We start from the raw sequence: 27,270 nt of genomic DNA on the forward strand, positions 1-27,270 counted from the left end.
GCAGATATGATATACAAGTGGAAACTGTTATATGAAAGTGAATATCTGTTGTATTCAATTAATTCCTTCTTGGACCTGTGTTCAACGTGCACAGACCCCTGGAGAGCAAAAGCTCCATAAAAAAACAGCGGGTGATGAACACCTTCAAATAGCCTCTCCACTGACTTAAAGACAGCTCTGGAGTCCTTGCCTGCAGCTAAAGCCTTCATTTTCTCTTTGCCCCCCTGGAGGCGTTTTAAAATGATCGATTTTTACATTATTTTAATCCAATGGACTGACGTGTTATTGGAAAGAGGAGTGATGGATCTGGACGTGCAAGACTGGACATTGATCACCGGGAGAGAAGGGAGGTCGGGTTGCCCCCCCCCCCGAGGATCACCCCTCCTCCTGACACATGCAGTACAAACAGACACGCGCACGCACACGCGGACACATTTGCGCTCCGTTGGCCGTGGCCGTGGGGGTGTTTGTGCGCGCGTCCGAGTTGATTTGACTCGCAGCTCCTCTGCTGAGAAGTTCGTCTCCGTTGTCGCTGCATCACTTTGTTGTCGATGCATTGCGCTCGATTCTTTTGGCAATGCATGCGTAAAACAGTCGGTTCCATGCGACGTCCCCGACGGACCGCGTCTCACCCGGACATCTGAGTGGCAAAGAAGCCCCATTTCCTTATAAGAAGAGGTCTGAACCATCTCTAAAGAGAGCCGGCGTTTAGCCGCGCGCAGTTTGCAGCAACTCAAACGCAAGACGGATATATCGGTCGGAAACAACGCACGTAAAAAGAGAGCGAGGAAGCGAACGGAGGTAAGCGCGCACTCGAGCTGTAAGGAGCTGCTTTTTTTTTTCCTGGGACGCGCACAGACAGACAGCGCTGCTGGTGAGGCAGCAGACAGGGGAGAGAGCGCGAGAGGAGAAGGACGCACAAAACAAACACACAGAGACAAAGTTATCCTGCGTCGAGATGAAGTATGGTGACGACAAAATACCTGCGTTCCAGTTTAATGGAAGTTTCGCATCGTAAAGGCAAAGAAGAGAAATACCCCCCGAGGAACGAGCGCACCCATGGGTGTCGATGTGGCACGAGCGCTTTAGTGCAGCGGAGCCGATGAGATATCCAGCCATGATTTGGGTCGCGTTTCTACCTTTTTTGGTTTCGTGCGCACACGGGAACTGGACCGCGGAGCAGGTGCCGTTCTTTCACGGGCATGTATTTGAGAACTCGTCTCCGGGCTCCCGGGTCAACGGACTGAGCGTCCCGTTAAAGCGGCTCAACTCGCAGAGGCTGTGCCGTACCGAGGAATTTGCGGCGCACTTCAAACTCCTGGGGGACGGGAGCGACAATTTTCGCGTTTTTGCGCACCACAAAAGGGGGCATGTTTTGTTGAAGACTTCTGGGGTTCTGGACCGGGAGGAGCGGGCTGAATACGTGCTGAGTCTCGGTTTGTGTTGCGGGGAATGCGCAGGACTCTCCCGTGAAGTGGACGAGGAGTCTCCGGTTGTCGCGGAGGTGGCGTCCATCAAGGTGGACGTCCTGGACACCAACGACCACCAGCCCACCTTCCCCGGTGCCGATGTGAAACTGAGCCTGGATGATGCCACTGCGCTCCGCACGGCGATCTACTCGGTCACCGCGCGGGACGACGACAGCGGCAAGAACGCGGAGCTCATCTACTTCGCCTTGCCCAAAAACGGGAGTTTCTATGCGGTGCCCAAAACCGGAGAAATTCTCCTGGTGGACTCCATCCTCGGTCTGGGTGAGCCGATTAAGTTTAAAGTGTTTGCCCGGGACCGCGGTTGGCCGCCTCGCACGAGCCAGAGCGTAGCAGTTGAGATCAATCCTCGGCAGTGGCCCATGGTGCCGACCCCCCAACCGGACAAACGGAAACCTAAATCTCAAATTAAAGTGCCAGCGAGAAGGTCCAGGTCAGTGCTGGAATCGGATAGCCCCGTTTTCATCAACGTGTCCGAGGATGCGGGGATCGGTTCGGTGGTGATGAACCTGGGCCCGGTGAGGTTTCAGTCGGCAGCGTTTGAGCTGATGGAGCCCGACGTGGAGAGCTCCCCGGTCAGCTTGAGCCGGGACAGCGGGGATATAGTCATATCGCGGAGGCTGGACCGGGAGACCGAGCCTCTGGTGGAGATCACCGTCAAAGTTCAGGATAAAAGAGGTGAGCGAAAGACCGAACGCACGTCTGTGCGTTTCGCGCGTGTCTGTGTGTGTGTGTGTGTGTGTGCGTGTGTGCGTGTGTGCGTGTGTGTGTGTGTGTGTGTGTGTGTGTGTGTGTGTGTGTGCGTGTGTGCGTGTGTGTGTGTGTGTGTGTGTGTGTGTGAGTGTGAGTGAGAAAGAGTGAGAGACAGTATGACGGTATTGTGTGCGCATTTTCTTGTCTCCCCGCGAGGCTCGTGGAGCAACACACAAACATAATCTATCTAACAATGCGTTGTATTGTGTGCGTAAATACGCACGGAAAGGCGGAGTGCCTTTACAAAAGAGCCCAAACTTGATTCGCATCAGTTCTGCTGATATTGTGATATGATACAAAGCGAGTGTGTTCCCTAGAACTTTTTTCCACCGGGTTCCAAAGTCCACTGGACAAGATACAGTTTGGTGATAAAGAGGAGAAAGTAACCCCATATAGGTGTTCCTTATATACTTATACATTGGGCCTACTGGGCATTGTAATTGAAACATGACCATTACGCAGCAGGGTCAGTGGGGCGCCACTGTGCGCAGCATCCCGATGTCAGGGTTGGTGTCAGGTTCTCGGAGGTGAAGTGTCTTTGGGGTGCGAGAAATCCAGGAATCCTGTTGCTGTGGGAAGTGTGTGTGTGTGTGTGTGTGTGTGTGTGTGTGTGTGTGTGTGTGTGTGTGTGTGTGTGTGTGTGTGTGTGTGTGTGCTGAACCACCGAGGTACCTTGCAACGTCAGTATTCTCCACTGGGGTCTCACAACCACGCGCTCCATCCTGGCGAACGATCAGGCTGAGCGGTGCTCAGAGTGCCTGGTGTTTACAGAAGAGGTTAAACTGAGTGGCAGCAGTCAGTGCTGATGACGATTCATGTGCTCGGTGCTGGGGGGGGGGGGCTGCCTGCCGCCGAACCAACAGGTTAATTATCACCTGCGGATAAAAGCAGGAGAGGGGGAGTCAACATGCAGCCAGATTCACATTAATAAATGGATATGTGAGGGGATGAAACGCCGGGCTAATTGACTGTGACACTGAGCGGCGGGAACTAAAATACAGTGTGCAAAGAAAACAATATGAATGAGTTTGCATTTGCTGTGTGATCTATATATCTATGTACCCATCTGTCTGTCTGCGTGGCTTGACTGGAAGAACAAGTTGCGCAGCGTGTTCCATTAAGACCGGCTAACAGCTTTTGACTGGAGGAGTGACCTGATCAATGTGATCTATTGGTCTGGGTAATGTGAACTATATCCTGAAAGAAGCTGAGGCTGCTCCTGGCACACAATACCAGGTCACACTCCCTGTAACAGTGTTGGCTATTTGTCACAATCATTTCCCTTCTTGGACACATTCATAGTGATGGACGGACTTTAGGTTGTGAGTGTGGAAGGTGGCACTTTAGTGTTGCAGTGTTGTGTTATTCCCCTGAGAGGTCCTTCGTAGACCACCGGTAGCTAACAGTTAGCCGCTGTCTGATGTAAAGGAGGGACTCAGCTGAGACTTCTTGGCATCCGAAGATACCCAAGATTTCTTTTCTTTGTCGGCAGGTCTCCAAACTTTTTTTTCTTATTATTCAATTTCAAGCAAGTTTCACCAGCCGATGAAATGCATTAGTGGAGGGGGTGTGTTTTTTCCCTACACCCTGTCAAAAGTTAAACCGGTTTCCCCTCTTTCTGACGGACTGCGTTGTTATATTCCTCCTGCAAATTAACAGGAATCAAACACGTGGGAGACAGCCTCGAATAATAACGTTCTCGAATAAATTGTCGGGATATTGGCGAAGGAAGGACCATAAAAACAAACCGAGGTTTCGCTGTCGATTTTAAAAAGATGTGAAGGCTGTATATGAGAGGAGTGTCGTCTGTGTTCTTCTGAAACAAAAGTTTAGTGCGTGAAAAGTGAATTTGAACGTGTAATCCAGTTAAATCCAACCAGATACAACGCGGAGAAGTTATATGTTATTTACAACGATGTAAAATGGCTTAATGTATCTGAAGATTAGAGACACATTGTTGCCGATGGAGCGAAATTCAGTTTTTGGACGATTGAATCTTCAATGGCTGCATCTACACCTCAACAACTGTGGTGCGTTGTGCTCTGACAGTGTGCGTAAGACGTTTAAAGAGGACGGTCAGCCTAAAAGTTTCCTAAATGGATGTGTTTCATTGGAGGGGGGGGGGGGGGGGGGGGCAGTGGATTGAAATACATTTCCATGACCCGACTGTTCACTGCGTGACGCTGAAAGGCAGCAAGTTTTCATTTCCGGGCTTAGTGGCGGCCGATGGGGGGGGGGGACGGCGTTGATGACGGCAGCGTCCGTCGGGTTGTCGGTGGCTCTGTTCAAGTCTTTTAATCCGTTTGGAGTGGAGAGCCTGCCGGAGCCTCGACCTCCCTCCATCTGCTCGCATTATCCCTGTAATCCCATCTCATTCTCTCTGTCCCCCCCCACACCCCCTCTTGCTCTCTTACTTTCTCGCTCCCTCTTCACTCTCACTCCAGGGATTTAGTTTGAGTGGAGGCGCAGTTTAACAGAGCGAGAGAGAGAGAGACAGTGAGCTTCTGACATGATTCTTCGAGGGACATGTGTGTGTGTGTGTGTGTGTCTGTGTGTGTGTGTGTGTGTGTGTGTGTGTGTGTGTGTGTGTGTGAGGCTGGAAGCCTTGCCTATCAGGATCTAAGATCACTGTGTGTTGGTATGGGTTTGTGGCCCACACCACAGGAGAAGTGCGTGTGTGTGGTTGTATTTCTGACATTGTGGGTACTCATCTTGCCATTTTTGGGCCAAGACGCCCAACCCCACATGGTAAACATTTACATTTCAAAGCAAAGAGTTGGTCTGTGAGGGTGAAGGTTGGGGTTGGAGTCCGGGGAACGAATACTAATACATGTCAGGGTTTCTTTTAAATGCGCAGCTGCTCTTCATTTCTAACAGGAGTGCTCTTTTTTTCATTGTCCTATCATCAACCCGTGTGTCTTGGCGCACATCTAGCCTCTGATATCCCAAACCTTTCATTTTCACAAGTCGTTTAATGACGTGCCAACACCTAAAGGAGCACCAAGTGAGCGCTCCATTAATTTCCCCCAGAGGCTCCTCCTCCCCTCTTAAAGCAGCCAATCTGACACCGTTCTTTGACTGCAGTGACTCCCGTTGGCATAATGATTAATGGAATTATTAATTTGGTTAATTAGTTAAATGATTCATTGGGTCAGGCACACGCATGTCTATTGTCCTTCTTCAGAGCTCTTCCCTTTTTGGAAAATTCAACCCGATGTTTTCTTTCATTGCTTTTCTTCTCATTTCTCGCTTAAGCTGAAACAGCCTTCTACGGTTTCATCTTTTCAAGTGGACAAGAGGCTATTGTGGTCCTTTTTAGGAAATGATTATAATGCACTTCTTCTGTGCACACTCTCACAGTCACATGTTCTAGCAGCCTTTATGGCATATCAACAAATACAATAATAAAAGAGTTTATGCCAAACCAATTGACTGTTGGTGTCTCGTACGGAGTGACAGGTCTCTTCACTGGACTCTTTCCACATGGGAGTCCAGTATTCTCTTACGGTTTAAGTCTTATTGGTCCACCAAACCCCGATGACCCTGCGACATAGAGCCAAGTTTGACTATCCAACCTCAACTTCTTTCGGTGCAGACTATAATATGACACTGTATCAAGAACTGTGAAGTTGAGATCTGCAACCTCAACGGGATTTGGTCTCTTTTGTCAAGTGAAAGAAAGGGTTTTAAGGAAATCATGTGTATGTGTCTCAAAGTAACATATTGGTATCCAGAACAGTTCAGTATTGAAACCGTTTAAACCCGGTAGGGCTGCACGATTCCACTCAGTCGGCCCGCAGAATTCAACTCGGCGGGTCAGAGACGGCCGCCCGGCGTGGGAGGATCCTCTCCCCGGTGCTGGCTGGCCCTCGGCGGGCAAATTTCTTCCTTGTGAGCCACGATTGGCCATAGTAAGTCGACTTGGAAAGGTCTCGGGTGAAGGCGGCTAGCTGCCGTGAGCTACGGCAGCCGTCGCCCGCACCTTGCCTGCATCCGGGGCGCCGTGGACTTGATGCCAGCTATGCCCTCTCTTCCTGTGGGGGTTGGACGGGGCTCCCGGCGCGACTGTCAACATGCGATGGGTTTGCAGCAATGTGGACCACCCACCCGACCGTCTCGAAACACCGAGAATTTGGATGTTGATTCTCAGTGGGATCAGCGGTATTAGCAAAAGTCTCACACTACAGGGAGTCGTTTGTTCAGTGTCAATATAAAAGAGAGTTTGTAAGAAAATTAAAAGAAATATCTGCCACTCGGCTGTGATTAAACTAATTCAACTTTTTCATTTCTCTATAAGTAAGGCCTCTTCAGTTTGGTCCAAACTGCTGCAGTATATACACACAGCCATTTGAAACGTCCCAGCTTCAGTCACAGATGTGTAACCCGTCATTTACAAATGCTTTGCGTGTTAAGTGAAGTGTATTTTGAAGCTGCTGATAGCAGCATTCTGTCAGCTTCAGCCGGCAGACTGCTGCATTAATCACTGCTTTGCCAGCGTCAGTGAAAGGTTCAATTATTTTTTTTTTCCCCTTTTGTCTCCTCTAATTATTTCCTGTTGCTGTCATGCCAAGTCTAAAGATGGGTTCCCACTTTTATTATGTGGAGGAGAACCCTTCGTGCCATGTTAGCAGAGCTGTCGTCTTTGCACACTTAAACAGTGCCTGCAGAGCTACTGGTGCAAAACAAATGAGCAGTTTACCTATGTCGTTAGTGTTCTTTAAATAGAGCCATTTAGCAAGCAACCCATGTTTTTAGGCACATTTGAGATACAGTTAAATTTAGCTGATTATAACTACTAACTGGCAGAAGATTGAGCGACAACATTAAAACAAGATTATTATTATAAATTAGTTTTTAATCATTTTGATTTAATTAATTCATTTTATTAATAGTTATGTTAACTGCGCTAATTTTAAAAGCAACACACGGTACAAATCAAATTGAAGTTCGTTTTTAATACATAATTAAATAACCGTTACAAAATATAATAGAATAAAAATGCACATTTTAATTTGAAAATTCTAAACAATTTGCAAACATACTTTAATTACTCTGGAACATACGTATGTGTCAGATGGGGGTTTATGGATGTGTATCAAAAATGAGAACATCATACCATGATTCAGACGCCTGAGCGCCAACATTATTTGTTGTCTACATGTTAGACGTGCCACTTTCTTGATATAAAAATTACAAACTGAAAATAGCCATCAGTTTGCTCAAAAGACTAGATGCGTGGACACACACACACACGTCCAGATTGAGCATGAGTGTTCTAGCTTGTATGGGATTTTGGTTAATGAAGAGAAACAGCTGGCATTAATCAAGACAACGGTTACTTGATCTCATGCAGAGTTCTGCCTCTCACAACGAGACCGAGCACCAACACACATGCAAACCAAACGTGTGGGGAACCAATGATCAAAGAGGACTCTGTTTTTAGGCTCTGCAGTCAAAGTAAATGCACATGGAATGCTTTTGCATCCAATATTTTTGACATTTCAAACACACATAAATACTGCACATTCACCCACAAAATAAAGCATTGTGTTTATTGTGAGTTCGGGGTTGCCAGATTACCATTCCATATCCAGACAGATGGCAGTGTGGAAAGCCTGTTAGCTGCATATGTTTCCTGCCTTTTGTTCATCGAGATGAAACATAGTCTGCATCCATTTATTCCTTCATGAGTGTAAATAGCACTTATCTGAACCTCTATGCACGCACAATGAGTACACAGTGTGGTGGTTCACTGTATGCAGTGGTTGAGACACATGCATGGGTTTTTTTTAGGCGGCTTGTTTCATTTGCATTTTCTAGGACTGCTCGATTATGGAAAAAAATCCTAATCAGGATTATTTTTGTCAATATTGAAATAATGAGTATTTAACGTGACGACTCATTTACTTTGGAAGCATCTGAATGCAAGAGGTTAGCTCTATGAAGAACTTCTCCCTTATAGCATTTAATCATAAACACATTGGTTGTATGGAGATGAACGATGACTGACGCGACAAAAAAGTCCCATCCACAAAGCACGGTTAACGAGGGGTCCGTGGTTGGCGGTCTTGCGGGGAGCAGGGGGCTCAGCGAGCGGACGGCCCTGGGGAGTGGCGAGGTCTGGGTGAGGGATGCTCTAAAGCCACAGACTGTGTATAAGAAGTGCACATAGTCATCGGGACGTCACCTATTGGTTTGTGGACTGTTGTTATGAAGCCACGAGTCCGACAATTTTGCCGTCCCACCTTGCAATATGGCCGTCGCCATGTTGTTGTTTGAATGGAAGTTACCGTATTTGGAATGCTGAGAAATGACGTAGAGACGGCGTATACGTCTCTGGTAAGCGACCTGTTAATCACAGTAAGCCTTGCATCCGGAGGAGTCGCCCCCTGCTGGACACTAGAGAGAATGCACGTTTTAAGACAATTCCGCATCGGCTTCGCTCGGCAGAACCGGAGGTTGCCGTCTGACTAAAGGAGCCAGCTTCACCTCGAACCTTCCCGAGCCGCTCTAGAGCCGTTCGCAGCGCACCACCACAGATTAAACGGACAGAACAGAAAGTTTTTTTGCGCCTCTGATGGTTACTGACTCCAATTCTGTCACCAATGGTTTGCCAACAGCTTTTTGTAGAAATCCCAAGTCTCAGCTTCAGATACTGTCAAATGTGCAGTGGAATTTCTGGCTTCCCTTGGCACAGTTCTCTGGTTCGGTGGCTTCAAGAGAGTTTATTGTATGATCCGCTGTGAGCACAGAGAGGAATGGAAAACACAGTTACTCTTACTTTGGTAGCAGTAAATGAGACAGCTCAACAGCTCAGCTGTACAGAGTTTGTTAAGATGAAGTGCTATTTAAAGGTGTGAAATGTAGCATTTTGGATTTTCAGCATAAAGAAGGCTATATTTTCAGAAAGAAATTGGATTTATGCTTGCTGTAGAAAAATTGCAGTTGTGTGAAAAATGCTCAGTGACTTGTGTTGAGCCCTGTAGTGATATTAAAAGACGTTACGGGAAATAAAGTTGTGGTTAAAAGAGTTTTATTTTAAGTGTTAATGCTGAATGAAGGTCAAGGACCAGTTGGAGCTCAAAATGTGAGAAGAGGTGAAGCGTAATTCCTGACATGAATTATTAGCAGTTAAAGTAAAACGTTTGAACACATTTTTTGATGAAATGTCATAATATTTCAAATAGATTTGGTAATGATACCTCAGTGACCCGTAGTATTATTAAGCAGCCATGACATTGGTGGTGGTGTTAACTGTTAAAGGTACAGTGTGTAGGATTTAGTGGGATCTGTTGGCACAAAGATAATCTTCAACAGTGTAGATTCACCTGAAAGAGTCCTTGTGTTTTCAACCGACTACGAGCCCTTCAGATGTACAAAGATAGCCGGAGCTGAGGCCACTGTAGGTTCTTCTACATGCTTAGGAAGGGAGGGGGGGTCAAGGGATGTTTTGTGCCACAGACCCACTGCAGAGACCGGGAGAGGCTGCCAACTTTTGTTGGATATTGAAAATGGTTGGAGACAGGCTTGGACCCAGATTCAGCAGTGACCTGCACTCCATCAATGCTGACTTGGAACTTTAAAAGCTTTTCAGAGTTTAATGTCAGATATGAGCCACTACTTAAGGCACGTCGGTAGTTATTTTGATTTCTCACCTTTCGAAAAGCACCTCTTAAAATGACTGCTTTCAATTTGAAGGACCTTCTTCTGCTCAGTGAAAAAAAGAAACCTTTTAAAGTTTGAAAAGGTCACCAGTCACCTAATGACAAAAGATTGTCAGAGAAATGTTCCCAACAGAATAATACATTGTTAAAGTGTTCACTCGGCTTATGCTCCTTGTACACAGAACACTTTTCAATAATTGTCATATTTCTTGTCTTTAATGTGCGCACATTTTACTTCTAGTGTTAGAATAATAATTCTATAATATTAATATAATAATAATAAGCATAGCTGTTGAAGTGTCAAACAAGAATACCTCAGCTGTGGGTAGCACTGGAATCGAGGTTGCTAGAAGATGCTAAAGAATAACTCAGATTTCCACATTTTCTGAAAATGTCATTGGTTATTTACGGGGGGATTTGGTCAAAAGCCAAAGTATTGGACACCTGCTGATGGTGCTAAAAAAGTCAGTGAATTAGAGACTGTCAGCCCATCACACTGCTTTCCAACATATACAACGTATTATCATGATTCTGGAACTAGCTTCACCAGAGCTGAAGAAAAATGAAACAGGTATCCTTTATATTAGTGTCAGAGATTCACAGTGGGGAATGGATTCCTTTCACATTTTATGCACAGAACCCGCATTTCCATTTTAAGATATGCTTATTTCACAGAACAATTTAAAGTCTGGGTACAGCAGAAAAAAAAATGTGTTCTGAGTTTGTCACAAAAGGGGCTGAACAGCATTAAGCATGTAGGGTGTCATATCCGCGGCTGTAAATATAAGTAAGCCTAGTACCGAACGGTTCAATACAAATACGTGTATTCCTGATAATCACCTATCATGAGTAAAAGATTTCACAAATCTGGTTACAAGAATCGTGACTAGTTTATAAAAAATATACTTTTATACGATTGATTCGCATGTAGATGTATATTTTTGTAGTACTTTCACACAGAGCACAAAAAAGTGAACAAGCTTTCAAAACATACACGATGCAGGAGCCAGGTATGGCCTGTGTCGGTACACTCCCGGTAATCGAGTCACGTGGTGTTGGGGATTGGCACAATGGGGTTATCAGCGGTTCAGTGATGTTGCTCTGGTGTATGGACTGGAAGGAGAGGGGGTGAGAGAGAGGGAGCCTTATTTTTTGTTGACCGCTTTATATACACTATTTTTACACCCAATAAACTTACAACACTCAGCCACTGGATCGGCGTGAATCATTTATAAGCAGCGCGTCCGCAGGTTGGTCTCCCCTGCTTAGCCTCTCGGTGACTAAGTTGAAGTTGCTGATAGTGACCTACACACAATAACAACCCGGAGGATTGTAGACCTGGGCCTTCAGTGCTGTCCTGCTACAGTTGAACCACCTCCTAAAAACCTCACTATGACGCCAGCATGAGTATTGCTGGTGACTAAACGTGACAAAAGACGGCAAACATATTTGAGTTTCGGCAATCAAAAGCTGACCACTTTTAGGAGTTAGTGTTGAGCCCTGCAGCCGCTGGCTGTAGCTTCCTATTTAGCGGACTAGATATGAAAGTGTTATTGATGTTCTCATCTGATTCTTGGCAGGAAAGTAAACTGGCTCCTTTCCCAAAATGCCAAACCTTTTCTTTGAAATGTTCATATAGCTGTAGATGACTGCTGGTACTGTATGTCTCCTGTGTTTCCCCTACCATTATAGTAGGGGGGCACCCCCCCCCCCCCACCATTATATTAGGGGGGCACCCCCCCACCCCCCCAACGGCACCCTCCGCCCCCCCTTTTTTGTTTAATTATATTTTCTATATAGCGCCAGATCACAACAGAAGTCATTTAAGGTTCAAGTAGCAGCCGGAGTAGCTCTCCTGCTCCGGGTCCAAGTACAGACAAGAGCCCAATTGCCAATTGTAAATAAATACATACATTACATACCTACATACATGCATAAATGAATAAATAAATATCAAGAGGCTCCGGAAACTTTCTTCCAGAAGCTTAGAAAGATACACTGCAATGACAGGATTGTGGAAAATTGTCATAAAAAGAAATGTTCCGATGTTTAGTTCAATGTACAGTTCAAATAATTGTTCAGTTGGTATATTGACTGCTGTCATCAAAAGAAACACATGAACACCATGATTCCTTTAAGTGTTTGTGTCGGTGCCCCCCCCCTCCAAAAAAAACCCTGTAGACTTAGGGGAAACACTGGTCTCCATTTTAATAGATGACTTGATCAGCACAGACACAGCTTTTTTCACTTCCTCTACTCCACTGCCACCCAATTTAAATGTTATTACAGCTAGTTAAATGATGTCCCTACAATCAGCATGGAATTATACACTGATGCCCTGTTCTCCAAGGAACCAGCTGGGGTGCAGCGTCAAACCAAGAGCCAAACCACTAAAAGCTGTTACTGATCAGTGATGGGAAAGGTGTGAGAAAGACTAATATAACACCAGTGAATCTGATGAATCTATCTGTCTGTCTGTCTGTCTGTCTGTCTGTCTATCTATCTATCTATCTGTCTGTCTGTCTGTCTGTCTGTCTGTCTACTGTATATATCTGTCTGTCTGTCTGTCTATCTATCTATCTATCTATCTATCTATCTATCTATCTATCTATCTATCTATCTATCTATCTATCTGTCTGTCTGTCTGTCTGTCTGTCTGTCTGTCTGTCTGTCTGTCTGTCTACTGTATATATCTGTCTGTCTGTCTGTCTATCTGTCTATCTATCTATCTATCTGTCTATCTGTCTGTCTGTCTATCTATCTGTCTGTCTGTCTGTCTGTCTGTCTGTCTGTCTGTCTGTCTGTCTGTCCATCCATTATTCCATCCACATCCATTCACTCTGCAAATTCTGTAAACTCCTGGCATTTCATTGAGACAACAGACAGAGCTTGACAGAAATACCCGTGATACTGGTTATACTGGTTACCAGTGTTAATGTGTGAATCAATGCGAGGCAATTTGCATGGTTACATCTTCCAAAAAAAAACCTCATGAATAATTAATTGTAGTTGGCAGCAACAATTTGTGCCAAGGTCAATTTCAATTTCTGAGCAATAAATTGGCTTTTTTAGCGTTTTGCTTCCTCTTTTTAATGGAATTCTGACTGTTTTACAATTTTACCTCTGCTCTCCTGACGCCAGACCTGCACCTTTGAGTTACGACCCACCGTTTATGTGTTTAAACACCAGTATCATCAGATGTGTTGCCATTTTGTAAGCAACATATTTCAACATTAGTGTGCGGTTCAAGCCGCAGTGTTTGCTTCACGGTGACCTTCATCATATCACTAAAATGTCACTATTATAAAGGTGGGGCTTTCAGGTGCCTGGCTGTGATACCAAATCCATATTATCTGCTGTTTTTTGTCAATTTTTCTCCAACCTGAATTTTCCTCCAGTTACTGTCATCTCATCGTCTCCGTTTGAAAGAAGTCTGTTGTAGTATCATTGTAGAGTGAAGTCTATGTCCATTAAGCTGGTCATTTCTATGATTACTCTGTTGGCAGACATTGCAAGCTTTAGCCCCTCAACAAACACAGAGTGCAGAAATAGCAGGCTGCTGTAATGGAATATGGCTGATAGCTAATATAAGCTAGTGTAAAATGGGCGACCCGATCCCGGCAGGTTGTATTCCTTTGTGTACAGACTTAGGGGCCTGTGTATTACTTCAGTGATTTGAAAACCTGGGAGATTAATTTCAATAGATCACAGCCTGTCATGGTCTGTGGATTAATGAATGCTTATACCTGAAGAGGGGAATAAGATTCAGAGGTGAGGGGGGGGCAGCGCTGTATGGAAGTTCACTGTGTGTTGAGTCACTTGTTTTTCACAGTGGACGTCTTTGTCAGACTGGAATCCTCCTGTTCGCAGCATCGCTCCTGTAGAATGTGATGTGAGTCAGAATAACTTGAGATAAAAAATGTTTTAAAATGTTGATTTGTACCAGGCTCGCTACTTAATTGCGAGATAAAACCTCGGCATGGGAAGTACAGACTCGGAGCACAACAATCAAAAGGAAATGAAACAACTGAAAATTAATTACTGTCTCATGTTGTTATCAAGGTGTTGCCATTATTGTGATAAGAGATTGTTTTCGTTTTGTCGTATCTTACAGGCATAGTGTGAGCGAGTTATTTCCCAGTGAACAAGCGGTATTTGCCAGGACTGGCAATGAGAATGAGCAATAAAATCCACGGGGAACGAGAGCTGACAAAGTCAACGGTTCACAATACAGAATGACGAATTGGCTTCATCGCTATCACCAAAACTGAACAAATACATACATTGATTTTAATAATATATTATAGCCGTATGCATGTATATGTTAACATATTCTATTGTATTGCCATCCAAGTACCTACCAATTGAATATTTCTGCCTTCACCACATGGCACCATCTGTCCTTCAGAAATAGCACAGGCTGAGGACAGTTTCATCTTCAATTGGTTGAAGGTAAACGTTGCTTTTCAGACTAGAAAAGAAAACAAAGCTGCATTTTGTTTCTGTTTCAAAATCTGCCTCTAAAATGGTGTTCTGTGACTTCCCCTCGGTTAGGATTTGGGGTCAAACTGCCGGTTCAATTAAAGTGACCTGTCCAGGGCAGAGGGTGCTCTCTGTTACCGTTGTTTTCCCAGAGAACGTTCAGACCTATCATCCGTTTACTGCATCGCACACAGCGAATCCTCAAGTGAGCCCGAATTTATCAAGTAAGCCACATGACAGCAGTCTTTTTCCTTAAATGGTGGGAATTTGTTCAAAGATGGTCTTAGGATGTAATCAAAGTAAATCAGAGCGTCATTTCTTCTCACCGTCGTTACGAGATTCCTATTCCACTGCGAACAAATTGCTCCAAGGTTGCTTTGAAAGCACTGCTGTCAGTGCAGTCTGGGTCTGCATGCTGGACTCTCATCTGTGCAAACAAATTCAGGCTCAGGAGAAAAAAATGTCTCTAGGGTTCAAAATAATTACTTTAAACCAACTGGGCGTGAAAAGAGACTTTGGCAGTTGCATCACCTGATTTTTTTCTTTACATGCGTAGGGTCTTACTAAAGGCCCTGTGATGAACTTCACCGTTTATGGAAATAGTTTGGGTAATATAGGCGAGAGCCTGGAGCACTCACTCATTATGTATACAAAGAAAACCACATTATTAAAAGAAGTACAATGGTAACACATTAACAGCCTCTTCGTTCAACGCCTCCGACACCAGGTCGTCTGCCACGCTCAAGTCCTCTCTGTAGCTGCTACCCAATTAAAGTGAGCGTTGTTGTGATGCGAGGTAGCCTATTTATTTGTGTGGGTGAAGGCCACAGGGCAGCTTCCTCATGTCTAATCTTTCTGCCGGCTTTGGCTGTGCAGCGGGATCAATTAATGTCTGCACACACGTGTGTGTGTGTGCGTGTGTGTGTGTGTGTGTGTGTGTGTGTGAGCGTGAGCGTATTTGTGAGTGTGCGTGTTGGAGGGTCAGTAGTAACACGCTTGTTGGGATCAAAGAGTGTGTGTGTGTGTGTGTGTGTGTGTGTGTGTGTGTGTGTCTGTGTGTGTGTGTGTGTGTGTGTGTGTGTGTGTGTGTCTGTGTGTGTGTGTGTGTGTGTGTGTGTGTCTGTGTGTGTGTGTGTGTGTGTGTGTGTGTGTGTGTGTGTGTGTGTGTGTGTGTGTGTGTGTGCTGTCGGACCTCCTCCTCTAATACTCTGAGCACACAGGAGAGCTCCTCCTTGCTCTGCTTCCTCCTCGTTACTTCTTTAGATAGATGCACATTTCCTCCTCTTTTTCTGTTCCTCCCCCGCCATGTAAAACATGATTGAAGTGTTTTCTTTCCGTCTTGTCTGTTTGCACGTGTGTCGCGGACACACACGCGCCTCCCACTGTGTTCTCCGAGACCATCAAATGGCGCACAAGCACTCCTCATCCACCAAATGTCCTTTCTTCCTGTAATGTCCCTTTCTTCTCCTCCTCCCCTGTGGTTTCACACACCCTCTTCCATCCCTTACTGCTATCTCTCCCTCCCAAAGTCCACAACAACCGTGTTTTTCTTTTTTATATAAACCTACGGCGTTCCCATTTTTCTCTCAGTGATCCTTTCCCCTCCCTGTTATTTCCACCCTATTACATTTTTCCCAGGTTGTTGATGTATGCCTGCTTTATTCACCTTTTCTTCACTTATTCTCGCAGCGTCACTTCTTTTTTTTTTTCTTTCCAGGGGAGACTCATTTCATTCTCTCTCACTTTCTCTCCCGCGCTATCAATGTGAGTGATTGTGTAATCCGGCGGCGTGTTAAAGGCATGAGGAGACTGTCAAACAGATCAATAGACAGTGCCTGAATATGTATTCTAACCCCCTTCCCACACAGCTTTTCTTAAACACACACACACACACACACACACACACACACACACACACACACATGAGTGAGCGGCGAACACAGCGTCGCGTCCGTCGCTCATGCAGGAGAACAAACAGGCCAGTGAGAACGCAAGCAGGTGCACAACAGCTCAAACGAACATGGAATTTGAAATGTCACATTTATGAAATACACATTTATTTAGACATGAAACTTGACACACATACACACACATACACACACAGGTTGGAAACATTACATGGCTCACCCAAACAGCGAGTAGTGATTGGTGTGCTTCACCGTGATTGATTTCCTGTCTGAAGCAGAGGAAGTCAGTTCATCTGATTAAAGACAGACAAGTTGAGAATTAAAGATCGGAAGCCGCTCTTTATGTCTCTCTCACTCACTTTCACACACACACACACACACACACACACACACACACACACAATAATGTCCTACAAGTGGCCGATCCCTTACCTGTGCGCTGCAGTAGCTGTCAGTGCAGCGAGTGGAGCCGGCGTCATGTACCGCGCTGTTTGTCGGGTCATCCGTCAGCTTGTAACAGCTCCACGGAGGGCAGAGCGCTGCGGCGCGGACGAGTAAAATTAGACCTCTGCGGTCGTCGCATATGCAAGAGCGCTCGCCATTTACATCTTTACGCATTCAGCTGACTGCTACAATAGCAGCAATAGGGAAAGACACAAAGGTCAGAGCTGCTGTCGTCTCACGGTGCTACAGTGATGACAAACAGAATGGATGCGAGGACAAAGAGGAAAGGAAACAGAGCAAAGGCTCACCAGGTTACTCTGTAGCTACAACAAGCATGTAAGTCATGGAGTTCACATATAATGGTCTGAAGGTCTACATCTCCTGTACGCAGTTGTCAGTGCGAAGGGAGAGCGGGATCAGGATGAATAGATGGAGAGTTTCGGGAGGAAGTTCTGAGGCGATGCTCATCCGGCGTTCTGTGGCCCGCTTTTAGCGTTGCTGGCACGGGTTTTATTTTTCTTGTCAGCACCCGTTTTGGTATGCAGCACCTAAGTGGGAGGACATTGAGCGGAAAGGGTCTTATCAGCGGCGGTGGAGCAGCACAGTGTCATTTTGGTGTCAAGGATTACAGGACTTGCCAGGGAAGCCAATGAGCGAGTATCAAAAAAACCTCGACGGATGTTTTCTTTCAGCCCACCGATTAGAAACACTCGTGGATCATTACTCTGGCTGTCATCATTTGGTTCATGTACTCTAACGAGGCACTTTAAGGACTTGTGCTTCCATCACATGCGAGTTCAGTGCGATTGGATAATAAAGTGGGAGCCTTTTTGTTCATTAAAACTAAATGCACACGGTTTTAGTTTCATTTCTGGACTAGAATAGAACTGACTGTGGAGATGTCAGCTCCCAAACTCACTCCAATTCCTTTTGCAGATAATCTGTGCCTGTGCTCCTCGACTAATCCTGTGTGGCTCTTCGTTTAGAATCACTCAAGTGTTTCATATAGTGGGGCATCACAAAACCCCACAAACCAAACTGGCACAGGGCCCTGATGAAAAGTAAGTAAAAAGAGAAGGAAATGAGGTACCTCAAGCGTCACTTTTGCACGTCTGAATTTTCTGCTCGTTAGATGGAAACTACTCGGTTACGTTTCGGAAGAAATGGTGGTTTGTGTTAAAATAAGAAGCCCACGGTTGTTCTGTTGTTAAGTAGTCAACTTTACGCACGCGACGAAAGTTAAGAAGGCTACATTTCTTGCCTACGTAACGAAACGTGACTTAAAATAATCAAAGCAAAATTGATACATACTTACGAACGAATAACCGAATAGTCGAATATTGGGGTCCATCCCGAAACTCTAACCACAGTCTTTCCCTGAACATACTGTTGTTTTAAACGCTGGCATTGAATGTCATTTGGAGTTTTGCAGCATCGTTTAATTTCATGAGTTCTTGTCTGATAATAGTGTTGAAATACCACTCGCCAATGTATTCCAGTTTCTGCATGTTTCTATACGCACTTCTGCCTATAGAAATATAGACAATAAGTCATCCTGCTGGTTTAAATAATCCATGTTTGACTGTGCATGGAGACATACGTCACTGCGGCACAAAAACACGGCCTTTGGTATTTACACTCAATCGAACTGAAGGTCAGTACGAGCGTGTTCATTTACATGTAACAACAGCTCCGGTTCTGAGCAGTTTTAATTTTACGTTTGAAGCAGTGCGAGCCGGCCTACAGCTCAGTGCAATGGATTGAACCTCTTATGTAACTTTGTGAGGACCCAATATTTGAAATTGACAAACCATCGCGACACTATTAGATATATATGTATTTAAAATAATACATGTTAAATACAATGCCATGAAAGAAATTCTGCACATTTATTTGCAGACTAAAATAGAATCTACTACGGTGAGACACAGGGATTTCAAGACAGACAAAATCACAACTAGCTGAAGGTTTACTACAGCTGAAGGAGGCCGGGGGCAGCCAGTTACAACAGGCGCTGGTGGAGGACATTTATTAGTCCCCCTCCACCCAAAGGTGCCATATAAGTGAAATCCTGCTGAGACTTTGCAGAGCCAGAGTCTGTTTGCAAAACAAAAACTCAAGATGCGCTCGTTGAACATGACCTTTTCTCAAACGTATTGACATGTATTTAACCCAGCAGAGGGGATAAGCACGCTGCACCTTGTGAGGCCCCCCCCCCCCCGCTGTCATGGAGGCTGTGCTGGCCAACCTCAGCAGCCGGTTGGCTCAAATTGGAGGGTCGTTAGCTTGATTAAGCTCACCTGGGCCTCCCAGGCTATAAAAGCTGGTCTGTGTGCTCGCCGCCGTTCCCCACCTTCTACAGCTGACGTCCACCCTGCGGCACTTTCTTTTGGTGTTTCACCTTCAACACCCCACACAGCGCATAGGCCGCACACATCCACTGCTTTCAGTTGCTGCCATTGGTACTCTACATACCAAAACTTAATAAATGATGTTGGATTTTAAGTATAACCTTGTAAAAACGGTGACAGAGAAAGTCAGGTTTGTATTGCACGTTCCTCTCCAGCACACACTCACCAATGTTGACACATTACCTGTGTTACACCAGGCAGGTAGTGTCATAAAGGTTATATGGACAATGTAGCGCTGATAACTGAGAGGTGCAAGTTGGGAGCCTGAGCACTATTTAGAGATTTCAAAATATTGGCTTCAAGGATTACTACACTCGAAATCTATCTTATGAGAATCAAATACTCCCCATTGGCTGGCTTTGAAAGGGAGTCTGAAAGGTTTGGAGCTTGCTGCTTGTTGGAGAATGGATTCACAGTGGTTACAATGGATTTCAGATGGCGACCCAAAGTCATGGCAAAACTAGAAAGAAAGTGTAAAATATCAAAAAACTAGGATCGGGTTCATTTGATTTATTTTTTATTTTTATGTCAATACAGTACCTGAATTTTTGTACCAAATATCATACCAAAATACCTTCTTCTGATATCTTACTTCTTAAAAAAAAATAACAGCATTAGTCATTTCAGTAAATGCCCAATACAAATATGTCAACACATTCTCATTCCCAGCTCGTCACATACCGACGCTTGGTCTGTGGCCCTACGCGCCAAACGTATTTATTATAGGCCGACCTGGCGTTAATAAGTTAACCTAAGAAAAGTACGGTAAATTAAGTCAATGTTGACCCAGCGGTCTCCTGGGGCAGAGTGTTTGCTTGACCTCTGCTGCCATCCGCTCACTCGTTATACCACAGCAGTTGCAGAGCCCGATACGTCCCACACAGGCCCCTGAAGGGTGTCCCGTGTTTAGTATCAGACGCCGAGGGCCACTGACCAAACAACGAGTTGGCATAGGGTTTTCTTTTTTATACTTTCTAAAGCTACTAAAGGCCTTTGTTCTATAAACCTAAACGTATGACATTGTTGAGTATTCGCTGAAAGGACTCACGCTGTCTCTTCTCCTGGGAGGACAGTCTCGAGGGTCAAACACGCATGTGAGCGAGGCCTCTGACATGAAAGAGTGCAAACACTCGGGCTTGTGCGACGCCAGAGGCGCCTGTGAAGCAGCTCGGCACAAACGAGAGAGTTAACACGCAAACTCAGGGCGTCGCACACAATGAACACACTCGAAAAAGATGTAGGGAACACTCGTCCTCCTAAATTGCATAGTCAGGGTAATCTAATTGCAAACACAAAAAAAAGATGCCTGAAGGTGAAGTCCCACTTTTAGCACATAAACAATTCACTGTGTGTGTATTTCCAGGAGCCTGCGGTGTGTTTGTGTGTGCGTGCATGCGTGCGTGCACGTGTGTGCGTGTGTGCGTGCGTGCGTGCGTGCGTGCACAGAAGTACGATAACAAGAGCCCATGCCGTGAGCAGTAATCTGCTAACGCAGTGGATTGAGTTGGCTCTGCAGGATTAGCAGTGGCGTGTAACACAACACACTCTTAATTACTGCTATACAGTCATGTTCAATATAGAGGAAGAGACAGAGAGCGGCGGAGAGGGGGCGCACTTTTGAATTGCTGTAATACGTTCACGTACAGGCAGAGGAACATTGAAAAGCAGTGTGTTTTTAGCTGCCTTTATATTTGCAGGGTGAGCCCCCCCGAGCTGTAAGTCACCACACTCGTGCAGTCATGCGTGCAGACGCAACACAAACATATGTCACCGAACTATCTGCCAGCCTGTTGTTCTCAGCGGCGGCCGCAACGGGATGAGACCGTTCAGTCATTGTCATCGCCATCTTCCTATCAGTGTGTCAGCGTGTGTGGGTGTGTGTGTGTGTGTGTGTGTGTGTGTGTGTGTGTGTGTGTGAGAGAGAGAGAGGGTGCCAGTTGGGGTAGATCGATATCACTGACTGAGAGATCACAGAGATGCTTATCGCCCATCAATGACTTCTCATGTGTGAGCGTGTGTGTGTGTTTGTGTGTTTGTGTGTGTGTGTGTGTGTGTGTGTGTGTGTGTGTGTGTGAGTGTGTGTGTGTGTGTGTGTTTGTATGTTAGACGGTATCCAATGACAGAGAAGTGGGGAATGGGTGGAGGATTGATGTTTTAATGAAAGAACAGATGAGTTGGTGAATCCTATTTTCTGCTCCAACCCCCCTCATCTCTCTCTTTCTGTCTCTCCATCTCTCTCTCGCTTTCTCTGTCTCTCTCTCTGTCTCTCTCTCGCTCTCTCTGTGTCTCTCTCTGTGTCTCTCTCGCTCTCTCTGTGTCTTTCTCTGTGTCTCTCTCTCCGTCTCTCTCTGTGTCTCTCTCTTTCCGTCTCTCTCTGTGTCTCTCTCTTTCTGTCTCTCTCTGTGTCTCTCTCTCTCTGTCTCCCTCTGTGTCTGTCTCTCCATCTCTCGCTTTTTCTCTCCATCTCTCTCTGTGTCTCTCTCTTTCTGTCTCTCTCTGTGTCTCGCTCTCTCTCTCTGTGTCTCTCTCTCCATCTCTCTCTCTCTCTCTCTCTCTTTCTCTCTCTCTCTCTCTCGCTCCCTCTCTCTCTCTCTCTCTCTCTCTCTCTCTGTGTCTCTCTCTGTGTCTCTCTCTCTGTGTCTTCACGTCTCCCTTTCTTGCTCTCTGTCTCTGCTGAGTGTCTGGTCCTATACAGAGGCACACTGGTGACAGAACAGGATCCGTATCACGTTAAAGCGGACACATTTATTGTATTATCAAGATGTTTCATGTTTCTCAGGTTATAACGTGATCACTTTAATTGTTAGAATTTGAAGAGTTTGCTGTTATAACAAATTGTTTCATGTTATTACAAGACGTTTTCATGTTATTACGACACATATTCTTTATGTTGTTATAACGTGAAAAATTTATTGTAATAACGAGACAATTTTCAGGTTATAACAATACGAGAGATGACAAAACACTGTTAATCTTATAATGTGAAACATTTCACATCATAACGGAATGTAACTTTTTTTAGTAAAAGAAGACATTTCATATCGTAACATATTCACTTATATTATTATCATTTGATTTAATTACTAAAAAATATGTTTGTTAGTAGTTCTGTTAGTCTGTGCTGTAGCCTTTTACGGTTTAGGTTTTGGGCTAAATGCTAATATTAGCATGATGATATATTTGCAATTACAATATTGACATGCTGATGTTTGGCAGTCATAGTGTTTACAATGCTCATCGTTTTAGCCTGTTGTGAAAGCACGCTATCATTTGCTTATTAGCACCAAACTGACTTGGCTGCGTTGCGTTCTGGGTTATTGACTGCTGCTGGGGAAGAAAGTGCTTATTCTTGCTCTTTTACAATAAATTTCACCTTGCACTCATGTTGAACGTCGGCCCCAACTCTTGTACAAACTATGGCTGATCAGTTAGATGTGCTTGAAACTAGGCAAAAAAAAAACACAAAAACACTGAGTAGAGTTTAAAAGCAGCTGCTGTTAATAGCCTCAGTTTTAAAGGCATGAATTGTTCTTTAAGGAGCTGTCAGTCTTGAAAGAATTGTATTAGTCTTTCATTGGAGAGTTGGAGTGCTCTATGGTGGACAAAACACTTCTTTGGCAGCTCATAAATCCAGACCGAATTAAAACTTTTACATTTTAAAGTAGTCGGCCTTTGTGCAGATCGGTGGCTTCAGCGTTCACCCTCATCAGTCAGACCCTGAGCTCTTTGTCTCCCTGTCTTACATTCTGCTCTGTCATGTCTCCTCCTCGTTTCCTTCCTTCTCTCTTCCTCGTGCCAATTTGCGTCGTCAGACTCTATCCTCTCATCATCGATCTCCTGTCCTTCCTCCTGTCAGTGTTTGGAAGACCTGGGCTGCCTCTCTCTCTATTTCTCTCTCTTTTTCTCTTTCTCTCTCTCTCTCTTTTTCTCTCTCTTTTTCTCTCTCTCTTTTTCTCTCTCTCTCTCTCTCTTTTTCTCTCTGTCTCTCTGTCTCTCTCTCTCTCTCTCTCTCTTTCTCTCTGTCTCTCTCTCTCTCTCTCCCCCTCTGTGTGTGAATGTATTTCTTTTTTCATTCCTCCCCCTGATTTATCTTTTTGCCACTCCGAGCTAGTCTCAATCAAGTCCATCTCAGTTCCAACATGAACGGCTGTCAGACCAACATTGCCGAATAACTGAAATAAAGTGCAATCGCAATAATGTGAATGGATGACTACAATGCAACGGAACACTAGCCAGTATTGTATTGCCCCCAGCCCTGATTAGGTTGTTTCCCATCCACTGTGCACTGTGTAACGCTCTGTGGCTAATTGGCAAGTTCAATCAGACAGACAAATGAAGAGAGAGGAGACACTGACCTTTCAACACTGACCTTTCAGAGGTAGTCACTTCTCTCCTCTCTCTCTCTCTCTCTCTCTCTCTCTCTCTCTCTCTCTCTCTCTCTCTCTCTGCTCTGCTTTTCCTCTCATTTCCTGCTACATCTGCACTCTACACCTTGCATCTCGCTGCTTTGCCGCTTTGCCCTTATACTTTCTTGTCTCCTCTCTCTTCTAACCTCCCCTTCATATTTCAATCCCTTTTTTATCTTCAACCCCCCCTCTCTCTCCTCTCCTCTTCTTCTTCTTCTTCCTCTTTCCTCCCTTCTATGGGGAATTACTTGCCAGTCATTCCAATTTATTTTGACGACTTATTCTCCAGCTTGTCAGGAGAAAATTACAACGTACATACATGCTCACACACACACACACACACCCCTCGTCCTCGTGTGTGCTCACGCCGTATGTGTTTATTTCCACTGCCACCCACGGATAATGGTCCGCCCCTCCCCACACCCGGCTATTCAATGGATGGAGGAAAGCAATGGTCCAGAGCAGAACAATGGCTGCCTCCGTGGCGCGCTGGAGTCGTTTATCTGTTTGAGGCCCGAGCGTGTCCCACTTGCTTTCCGTCTGACCCGCCGACCGTGACTGATGGTGCGGGCCACGCCACGTTGGGGTCTACATTACACCGTGACCTCTCTGTGTAGAGCGCGCTCGCTAATGGCTGCTCTGCTCTCATTCATCACCGCGACGGCCCGGAGAGAAGCGGATGATCAGTGGGAGGCATGGACATATTTATGCATGCGTGCACATGCACGTGTGCGCCACGCAGCCACAGGCACGCAAGCGTGAAATTCTGAGCACGGATGGTGAAGTCCAGACGACACACATTCATGAGTACACCCACTCACGATATTACAGTCACACTCTCAAAAAGGCTCTTACAGGACCAAGCATTTTTTTTTTTCTTTCTTAAAAGTAACAATTCGTGGAATGTTCATGTGTCTGTTTTGCTATGTGTGTAAGCAGCTGTGAAAATACAATAATAAGTCAGCCTGCAGCTAGTTGCACTCTGCACTCTGAGTCTGATAAGTCTTTGCAGGGAAAATAATCCTCTGCAGCACCGAAGGGAATGCGTTTCATATTTTTCACAAGTTTGGAAAAAACAGAAGATGAACTGTTTTTTTTTTAGCATAATCGTTAGATCACACCAGCCTTTTTTTTTTAACAGCAACATTTTGAGACAAAATCAAACTTCCGATGGAGCCACAGTGATTAGTGGAGAGACGAAGTGAGTTCGCACGTTGCTTTTGAACTTCGACATGCACATTTGCAGCCTTGATAGCTTGCAAACCGTCGTGCCAGTGCTGACCTTTGAGGGAACGGACAGAACCAAACCTAAAAGCCTTTTTTAATCATCTTGTGATGGAGACTTGGAGGGTCCTATTCTGGTTGAAAGGCTCTTTTTTCAGAAGCTTCCAAGAAACTTAAACATGTCATCTCCATATCAATCAAGCCCTGAGCTCTTTGTCACTCGGTTTTCTGTTTTGCTCCGTCGTGTCTCGTCTTCATTTCCTTCTCTCTTCGTCTTGCCAATTTGCCTCATCGGGCTGGTTGAGTTGACATATTTGTCGTGTTCAGTCTGCAGAAGCAGTTACCTTTTTTCACAGTGATCAAGAGTTGTTATTTCTACAAATTGACTCATAACAGCCCGTGCAGCTGTGTTGAGCTCACTGTTGTGTGTTGCCATGTTTCTTTCACGAACACAGCTCGGTAGTTAGTGAGCTGTGTATGAACGTGGAGTCTCAATTCAACAAAAACAAGTATTTGAAACACCAAAACCATTTAAAGCATCCAAGTATTCTTAGGTTTAAAACCAGGCTACACTTAGAGAGAGGTATGTGCATATGTGTACTTGACACCACAATGTGACCTACCCGATCGGATAGTGATCGGATATACTTTGTGGTCAAAGGAGCGGCTTTTAAACGGTGAATACACACATTCTTCACAAGAATTATTTGCAGTTCTTTTTTTCTAGACTTATTTTCTTATAGCTGCTAACAAAGCTACTCTAATTTGGTGAGGAAAAACATTTTCCCACAATAAAAGTTCCCCGTTATTTTTTTTAAATTTAAAAGCTTTTATTTTGAAGCAGCCACATCAGGAAATGTTGGGCTTAATGAGACTCATACAGCTGGACTCGAGACCCGGTTTTCCTTCCCTTTGCTTTCCTCAGGAGAGGAACGTGTGTGTGTGTGTGTGTGTGTGTGTGTGTGGGGGGGGGGGGGGGGGGGGGGGGGGGGGGGGGGGGGGGGGGACCTATGTCCGGACTTTGCCCACATGCCGTCCACACCTCTCTGAGATCAGAACTCAATGCGAGCAAGATCCGATCTTATCAGTCGATGCGCCCTTTCGTGATCGGATGACAAAAGTACCGTTGAAAAGACGAGTGTAACCGCGGCCGCAGCTGACTGAGGACAGGAGAGATACTTTATCGACAAGACAATCGCAGTCACCTGATACAAAGCGACTCCTTCGAACATTGTTGAGCGCAGGTTGTTGGAGCAAAAGTGTCTCAATCCCCAGCATGTGCTATCACTTCTCTGCCTTCAACTCCACCGCCCGCCCTCGCCACAAACGCATACGTCTGTGCTTCCTCACTCTGTGTCTGCCCGCATTGACGGCGTTACTCTGACCTTGAGCTGAACCTGCGGTGCTTAGCGAGTATCTTGTTGGGAAGTATCTCGCCAGCGTAAACTCAAGTTTCACTCGTAGCCAATGTGGCTCTTTTTCACGGTTTAGGAGAAAAAAAAAAAAAAACTACAGCTACTTGATCCAGCCTCCCAGACACAGCCAGTTCAGACACTTAATGGCCTCGTACGAGGGGATAAATCCATGGCTCTGTGTGTGTGTGTGTGTGTGTGTGTGTGTGTGTGTGTGTGTGTGTGTGTGTGTGTGTGTGTGTGAGAAGTTCAAAGCCTTTTTGTGTCGCAGAGGGATGAAGAGTCAATGCGGTCGGGGAACATCGAACCGTTTGCCCTGTAGATTGCCTTGTTAAGCAGCACTTGTCTACCTGTCAAAATCCCTCCAGACCTCTTATCTGTCTTAGCCAATAATATCAGCCGCTAGCAGAGCAGTGTATTAAGAGAACAGTCGCCTCTGAACATCAGAGCGCCGGGCCACACTGCTTGAGAGCCCCAGGGGCCATCAGTTGACTTTTTGCTTCTTCTTTTTTTCGTCCTCCTTGCGTTGTTTGAAGTGCATTCAGTCGCTCCCACAGCATTTTGCATCTATTGCCTGATTGTAGCGAGTCTCTCGTTGCTGTCTGACGCTGGCCTTTCCTGGCGGAATCGCTTCCCTTCCACCATGACGTATCTGGTGAGATTAGACAGACTGTGGCTCTCACTGAATCTCCGTTCTCCAAGGCAAGTCATTTTCTCTGGCCTTTTGTTTTTAACATTTCTTTACACTTTCTTCCTCCAACCAGTCACATCAGGTACATTTACATATTCCCCCGTGTGCAGAACAGCTCTCTGAAGTGGAGGTGGAGTGTGTGTGTGTGTGTGTGTGTGTGTGTGTGTGTGTGTGTGTGTGTGTGTGTGTGTATTGTGTACCTGAATGTGTGATATCCAACTCCTCTAAGTACACTGCTAAAGCTATCGCCCAGCATCTGCGGAATAAATGAGCTCGATATAATATGATAAGCAACAGACAGGCGAGATAAAATGATAAAATAGCCCTCACTTTATTACAGACATTGACTTGTTGGTCTCTCGCTGCAACATAATCGAACTAATGTGCGC

The 27,270-nt window shown here is 45.3% G+C and overlaps 1 protein-coding gene across 1 annotated transcript in view; it reads left to right on the top strand.

The window, feature by feature from the left end:
• Positions 1–911: 911 nt before the first annotated feature.
• si:ch211-186j3.6 (neural-cadherin) overlaps positions 912–27,270 on the top strand; it is a 276,175-nt gene continuing 249,816 nt past the window's right edge. Inside the window, exon 1 of the mRNA XM_068710718.1 lies at positions 912–2,165. Coding sequence (XP_068566819.1) covers positions 1,070–2,165 — 1,096 coding nt within the window. The 5' untranslated portion in view covers positions 912–1,069. The remainder of the gene's footprint in view (positions 2,166–27,270) is intronic.

Source organism: Cebidichthys violaceus, unplaced genomic scaffold (assembly GCF_023349555.1).
Source record: "Cebidichthys violaceus isolate CVI_PGR_0920_01 unplaced genomic scaffold, fCebVio1.0.p SCAF_16, whole genome shotgun sequence".
Lineage (NCBI taxonomy): Eukaryota > Metazoa > Chordata > Actinopteri > Perciformes > Stichaeidae > Cebidichthys > Cebidichthys violaceus.